Raw genomic sequence first — 7,500 nt, forward strand, 5'->3', positions numbered from 1 at the left:
TGTAGTGTACTTTGAAGTAAATGTACCGTAACTTACTTTCTACAAAGATACTGAACAAAAAATAATGTAATAGTGAGTTTGTAGAACATACATCCTCATTCCATTCCATGCATTACAATGAGCCTGTCCTCCAATTTCTACTTCTACTAGCCTCCATTGGTGGTGTACAGGTTATGGTTAGTGTGTGTGTGTGTGTGTGTGTGTGTGTGTGTGTGTGTGTGTGTGTGTGTGTGTGTGTGTGTGTGTGTGTGTGTGTGTGTGTGGAAGATCAGAACAAAAGCATCAAGATCCTGATGATCCTCTCATAAATCCAATCCAGCTCAACGACTAAAGCAGGGATCAGTCTGCAGAGGAAAGCCCTGCAGTAGCTACGGGTGGATGTCAGGCCAAGACGTCGACATGAAAGAAGACAATAAAAGAGACGACTTGTTTCCTGCGTGGTGGGCTTTGTCTTCCTGGAGTCGATTGAAAGTCAGGTGGGATGATGAAGAGATGTAGGTCAGGTTAGAACAGGTTAGAGGATCCATACGTTCTGTATCAAAGTGTCAGACATGTAAACTAGGGTAAAGAAGGTAAACTAAGGTAAACTAGTGTAAGAAGGTAAACGAGTGTAAACAGGGAGTAGATTTGCTTTGGGTCTTGTGTTCTGAGGGTGTATGGGGGGTGTGAGTATAACAATTAAATATGAACAATCTGTTAACAGCCAGCACACACACACACATACACACAGCATGCATGTATGTCCCTGTCACCATATTATATTTCTCTGCTGCCTCCATCACTTTGAGGACACTTGATGGCGACAGACCTGTTTGCTAATCGTGAGGTTTTTTTGTGCTGTTGAAACACTGGTGTACTGGTACTAGGTCCTCTGTCTCTTACTGCCCTCTGGTGGTCAATCCAAACACACCAATTTATTGCCCCTTTAACACACTGTTATGTTTCACAGACAGGTGGCGCCATTGAGCTTCAGGGATTCTTCAAAGCAAGAGGGCAGGATGTAGGGGTTTATCCGAGACAAGTGCAGTTCTGTGACACTGAGAACACACACACACACACACACACACATGCGCACACACACACACACACACACACACACACACACACACACACACACACACATAACGTGTAGCAGAACGGACCTGAGGCAGTCATGGAGTTACGTGCTGAGCTGCTGAAGTCCATCTGGTATGCCTTCACCTCTCTGGATGTAGAGAAGAGCGGGAAGGTGTCCAAGTCCCAGCTAAAGGTGAGAGGCCATGGGGTCAGAGGTCAGGAGTCAGGAGAGGTGGTTATGGGGTCAAAGGGCTGGGGTCAAGGGGGTGTTGTCACTTTCAAGTGTCTGTCTGCATCTACCAATGTTTGTCTTGGTGTGTACTGTATTTATAAATGTTTTATTTCATAACTTATTCAATACTTTTTTGCCTTGAGTTCACATTATATTACATCACCATCTTAACTTTAATTTGAGATATGTTTTTTTCTGGGTTATGTAGGTTGACATCTATCCCTTTCCTGTCAAGTCTTTTCTTTCGCTCTGTTGAGTGTGCTAGGTGTGGGTGTGATCTTTCCTGTTGCACCCGTACAGTGCAGTTTAAATCAAGTGTTTTTTAGGGGTTTTAGGGGTTTTTAGTTTTTTTTCTCCATACAGTGACTTTATACTCAGTTTACAGTAATAGCTGGTAAAATCAAACCTATTTTCAAACCTATTTTGGATACAAATATTTGATCATCACAATACAAGTACGACACAACAAGCCTATTGGCTAATTCCCTTGATTATGCCTAGTCTAGACCATTGGAATGGAGAGAAGCTATAATCTGCTATGTTATGGTGATACGTCTATGTTTAGACCCACCTGGTCCCAGATCTGTATGTGCTTCAGCCAACTCCTCTGACTTACTCATCTTATGAACAATGAAAACAACATTGTTGCCAGTGTATGGTTGAACGAGCTTCTTTTGAGACATGAATGAAGTGATTGGCCAACATGCATGTTAGTAATGCAGACTGTATGAAGAGTTGTGACTCTGTGACTTCAGTATTGAACACTGCGACTTAGCGACCGTAAAAAACTGTAATAGTGAGTTTGTAGAACATACATCCTCATTCCATTCCATGCATTACAATGAGCCTGTCCTCCAATTTCTACAGATCTGTATGTGCTTCAGCCAACTCCTCTAACTTACTCATCTTATGGACAATGAAAATATTTTCTTGTTTTTTTACTACTGTATGAATTTCCCTCAGGTCGTTGTTAAATAGATTGGTGTTTGGGTGTAATTTGGGTCAGTATTCCTGGTGGTGGATGGTGTATTGTGGGTGAGATCAGTCCTTGTGACGTCTAATCCCAGTCACACTCAGAGGCTTGGGCTCAGTCCACGCCGTTATGGAACCACAGTCATGGAGGCCCTCGTAACTCTGGGGTTTAGTCTGACATGTGTTTTGCTGTGACATAGATGTTCCTGACGTCTTTTACTCATTACGCAATGCTACGAACAAGACATAATGGAAACTTTCAATGAAAAACGTAAACAGAATACAGATCCAGGTTTACAAAGAAAGAGATTCTTTCATATTCTCACAACAACACACAACCATTTCCAAACTGGCGAAGACCTAAAACTCATAAGCCCTTCTCAGCCACTCAATTAGCAGTTCTGATGTTGGTGAATAATCCAGTATGTTAGACCTTCTCTCCTCAACTTCTGACACTCACAACAACATGAGAGACAGAAACCGGAAATGCTCTAAGCAGCCGCCGCAAACCTTTCAATCTGTACACTGTGGTGAGTACATACGTAGTCTGAAACACTGTGGTGCCTTGCAGGTGTTGTCTCACAACCTGTACACGGTGCTGAGCATCACCCATGACCCCGTGGCCCTGGAGGACCACTTCAGAGACGATGATGATGGACCCGTATCCAACCAGGGGTACATGCCCTACCTCAACAAGTTCATCCTGGACAAGGTACCATATTGTACACACACTAATAATAAGAAGAATATTCTTAATTATAATATTATTATTAATAATAATAATAATAACAATACATTATGTTTTCCTGCTATGACTGTTGGATAGATGATTCACTTACTTAGTCAAATGTATTTCTTGTAAGTCGCTTTGGATAAAGGCGTCTGCTAAATGCCAAACATGTAAAAATGAAAATGTAATACAAACGTGCGTGCACACACATACAGTACACACACGCATACATGCACAGACACACACACACACACACACACACACACACACACACACTATCCCTGACCATACACACAGTTACAGTAGCCACTCTTTGTGTGAACAGGTGGTTGCTGGCACGTTTAACAAGGAGCACGTTGATGAGCTCTGTTGGACTTTGTGTGCCAACAAGAACTACCACCCTAAAGATGGCACGGGCATCCTGCCAAATAAAGATGCCTTCCGTCTCTGGTGCCTCTTCAACTTCCTGTCGGAGGACAAGTACCCGCTGGTTCTTGTTCCAGAGGAAGTGAGTTCTCAGCCCTAAATTAACACTCACAGAATTCTTCCATCCTTCTTGATAAAGAAGGAAGAATATTTTTGGGTGGGCCAGCTACAACACTAAAGTGCTTTATTATCCATTTAATCCAACATTTCCCCCACAGGTTGAATACCTACTGAAGAAGATCTGCTCAGCCATAAGTGTTGAGTTGAGCTGTGTCGACATGGAGGACTTCATCTCCCAGGACGCCGTGCAGCAGAGCGGCATCACCGTGTGGGCCTTCCTGGAGTTTGTCAACACTGGGAAGCTGACCAGAGGTGTGGAGAGGGAATCCGTCACCATGGCGATAGAGGAGGTCTACCAAGAGATTGTGGGCAATATCATCAAAGAGGTGCTTTTTTTACTTCTAGATGTTTCACTTTGTGTGTGTTTGTGCGTGTGTGTGTGTGTGTGTGTGTGTGTGTGTGTGTGTGTGTGTGTGTGTGCTTGTGTGTGTGTGTGTGCGAATGAACCTGAGGGCGATGCCGTCTGGAGCTTAGCTCCTGGTAGGGTCGCCCATGGCGGTAAGGTCAAGGGGGAGGGTCCAGACCTCAGCGGTGGAACTGGCGGAGGATGACGACAAGTCAAAACGACGCTGAAGGCGGATGGAGGCTGCAACAGAGGGGGGTGGTCTCCAGTTGTCATGGATTCCATGCGTTGGTCATTGGATCCCGGCCCACCTCTGCCAAGGACCGTGTGGTGGCTGCAGGTGGCATTAGCCTCCCCATGTTAAAAGATGTCACGCGCAGGCGTCCTCCCAGAAGGGAATCACTCCGTCCTGTGGCGATCAGAAAGTAATGACAGGGGCAGGACCGTGAATGAATGAATGAATGAATGAATGAATGAATGAAGTCTGGGAGCTCCTGGCTACAACCTGGTACACAGGCGGTGGGTGTTTGATTCAGTCGTTAAGCTCTTGGAATGAGGCAGAAAGAGCTTTTCGGCAGCTGCACCCATGACTGAGCAGTCCTATCCAGGACCCACTCTGCTCACCCCAGTAGGGGAGGGGGCTAGAAAAGGTGCCCTAAACATAGCCTGCCTCAAAAATTCCATATTACAAATATTTGTAATATGAATACAACGTGTGTATGTCTGTGTGTGTGTGTGTGTGTGTGTGTGTGTGTGTGTGTGTGTGTGTGTGTGTTGTTGCCCAGGGTTACCTGTGGAAGAAGGGCCACTTGCGGAGGAACTGGACCGAGCGCTGGTTCTCCCTCAGGCCCAACACTCTGGTCTACTACGTCAGCGAGGACCGCAAGGAATGCAAGGGCTGCATCGACCTGGACCAGAACTGCTGTGTGGAGGTACAGTACCACACCCTGGGGGCCAACTTTGTTGTGAAGAAAGTCCAGAGCTCAAGGCTTTTGCTCCAGCCCAGCCCCAGCAACGAAATATTGAAATAATCATCATTCTTTACAATCTAGGCCACAGTTAGTGTAGTTAGTATACTCAGGTGAGAGATAGTGTTAGACCAAACGAGTCTGTCTTTGAAGGACCAGGCCACGCCACTCTGGATCTATAGTAATACTTTATAGATGTCATGAGCAGCCATTGTACATTTTGTACCCCACTTTAGGATGGAGTAAAAAACCCAAAGGTAAAGTTGAATTTCATTACTCCTCAGCAAAAAAAAAGAAAAATAATAAATATAGATTTTTACGGAAGCGCATTGCGTTCCCCCCCCCAAAAAAAATTAAAAATGGCGACTTATCTCGTAATTACGAGATCTTTTCTCGTAATTACGAGATCCTATTACGGTTTAGATGTGGGTTAGGGTTAGGGTTAGGGTTAAGGTTAGGGTTAGGGTTAAGGTTAGGGTTAAGGTTACGGTTAGGGTTAGGGTTAAGGTTAGGGTCAGGGTTAAGGATAGGGTTAGGAGATAAGGCGTCTATGTATTTATTTTTGGGGGTGAACGCAATGCGCTTCCGTAGATTTTACACGGGCTTGGTCCTCAGTCCTCTTACCCAGAAAAATATGTCATCATCATCATCATCGTCATCAACATCATGAGGTGTAATTGTGATTGCCAGTTGCTGCCGGAGAAGGAGGGGAAGAGGTGTATGTTCTGTGTGAAGACCCTCACCAAGACCTACGAGATGAGCGCCCCGGACACCAAGCAGAGACAGGAGTGGGCCACAGGTCAGAGATCAAACTGTTCAACCGCCAAACCTGCTTGAAGATGTAATATGCACCATCGTTAGATGCACCATAGTTAGTTATCCTCTCAGTACCTTTCTCAAGGGGCTAGCCTTTATGCTAAGCTCTGTCGAAGTAGCGAGCAACCCTCAATGTCTTGTTTGGAAATGAAATAACGTGGCGTTTTTTTAAGGCTGAAATCCTCAGACACCCAGGCTTGCGTGATGATGCCTGCTCTCTCCTCCCTCTGTCCTCCAGCCATCCAGACGGCCATCCGCCTTTGTGTGGAGGGGAAGAGCTCCTTGCACAAGGACCTGAAGCTGCGGAGGCGGGAGCAGAGGGAGGAGCGGGAGAGGAGGCACGCCGCCAAGGAAGAGGAGCTGCAGCGCCTGCACCTCCTTCAGGGGGAGAGAGAGAGCAAGCTGGTTGAACTAGAGCTGCTCCAGGTGTGTGTGTGTGTGTGTGTGTGTGTGTGTGTGTGTGTGTGTGTGTGTGTGTGTGTGTGTGTGTGCGTGTGTGTGTGTGTGTGTGGGTGTGTGTGTTTGTGTGTGTGTGTGTGTGTGTGTGTGTGTGTGTGTGTGTGTGTGGTTGGGTGTGTGTGTGTGTGTGTGTGTGTGTGTGTGTGTGTGTGTGTGTGTGGTTGGGTGTGTGTGTGTGTGTGTGTGTGGTTGGGTGTGTGTGTGTGTGTGTGTGTGTGGTTGGGTGTGTGTGTGTGTGTGTGTGTGGTGGAGAGGGGGGTGGCACAGAGAAAGATTCAGAGTAGAGAATGGTGGTAGTGGTGGTCTAGTGGATAGTGAGTTGGACTTCCGATCGGAAGGTTGTGAGTTCAAATCCCGCCTGAAACCACACCACTACTCGTGTGCCCTTGGGTAAGGCACTTAGCCCTCAGTTACTCCAGGGGGAATGTCCCTGTAATTCGTAATTGTAAGTCGCTTTGGATAAAAGCGTCTGCTAAATGGCAAAATTATTATTAAATTAAATTAGAGAGTGTGTGTGTATACGTACACCCATAATACAATAAGATGGATTATTATATGAACCCTTATGCACCTCCTACCTCCTACCCCCTACCCCCTACCCCCTACCTCCAACCTCCTACCTCCTACCCCTACCTCCTACCTCCTACCTCCAACCTCCTACCTCCTACCCCCTACCTCCTACCTCCTACCTCCAACCTCCTACCTCCTACCTCCTACCTCCCTCCCTCTTGCAGGAGGCGCAGCGGCAGACCCAGGCAGCTCTGCAGCAGGAGGAGCAGAAGAGGAGGCAGCAACACGAGGAGCTGCAGAGAAACCTGCAGGAGCAACTACAGGAAGCTGAGCAGGTGCGGGGGGGGGGGTTAGGACATGGAGGGGGGGGGGGGTGGGGGGAGGTTAGGACATGGAGGGGGGGGGCGTTAGGACATGGAGGGGGGGAGGTTAGGACATGGAGGGGAAGTTGATGTTGAAAGGGGTGTGGAGAGAGGAGAGAGGAGAGGGGAGGAGGTGAGAGGAGAGGAGAGGAGAGGAGAGGAGAGGAGAGGAGAGGAGAGGAGAGGAGAGGAGAGGAGAGGAGAAGAGAGGAGAGGAGAGGAGGGGAGAGGAGGTGAGAGGAGGTGAGAGGAGGTGAGAGGAGGTGAGAGGAGAGGAGAAGAGAGGAGAGGAGAGGAGAGGAGAGGAGAAGAGAGGAGAGGAGGGGAGAGGAGGTGAGAGGAGGTGAGAGGAGGTGAGAGGAGGTGAGAGGAGAGGAGAGGAGAGGAGAGGAGAGGAGGTGAGAGGAGGTGAGAGGAGGTGAGAGGAGAGGAGAGGAGAGGAGGTGAGAGGAGAGGAGAGGAGAGGAGGTGAGAGGAGGTGAGGTGAGAGGAGAGGAGAGGAGGTG

The 7,500-nt window shown here is 47.5% G+C and overlaps 1 protein-coding gene across 1 annotated transcript in view; it reads left to right on the top strand.

The window, feature by feature from the left end:
• Positions 1–1,136: 1,136 nt before the first annotated feature.
• The window catches only part of LOC308173665 (differentially expressed in FDCP 6 homolog), a 10,565-nt gene continuing 4,201 nt past the window's right edge, over positions 1,137–7,500 (top strand). Inside the window, exons 1-8 of the mRNA XM_080548705.1 lie at positions 1,137–1,249; positions 2,832–2,972; positions 3,316–3,498; positions 3,635–3,862; positions 4,665–4,811; positions 5,538–5,646; positions 5,902–6,089; positions 6,857–6,967. Of these exons, the coding sequence (XP_080404831.1) occupies positions 1,154–1,249; positions 2,832–2,972; positions 3,316–3,498; positions 3,635–3,862; positions 4,665–4,811; positions 5,538–5,646; positions 5,902–6,089; positions 6,857–6,967 (1,203 nt within the window). The 5' untranslated portion in view covers positions 1,137–1,153. The remainder of the gene's footprint in view (positions 1,250–2,831; positions 2,973–3,315; positions 3,499–3,634; positions 3,863–4,664; positions 4,812–5,537; positions 5,647–5,901; positions 6,090–6,856; positions 6,968–7,500) is intronic.

This window comes from Nansenia antarctica (genome assembly GCF_963989245.1).
Source record: "Nansenia antarctica genome assembly, chromosome: 18".
NCBI lineage: Eukaryota > Metazoa > Chordata > Actinopteri > Argentiniformes > Microstomatidae > Nansenia > Nansenia antarctica.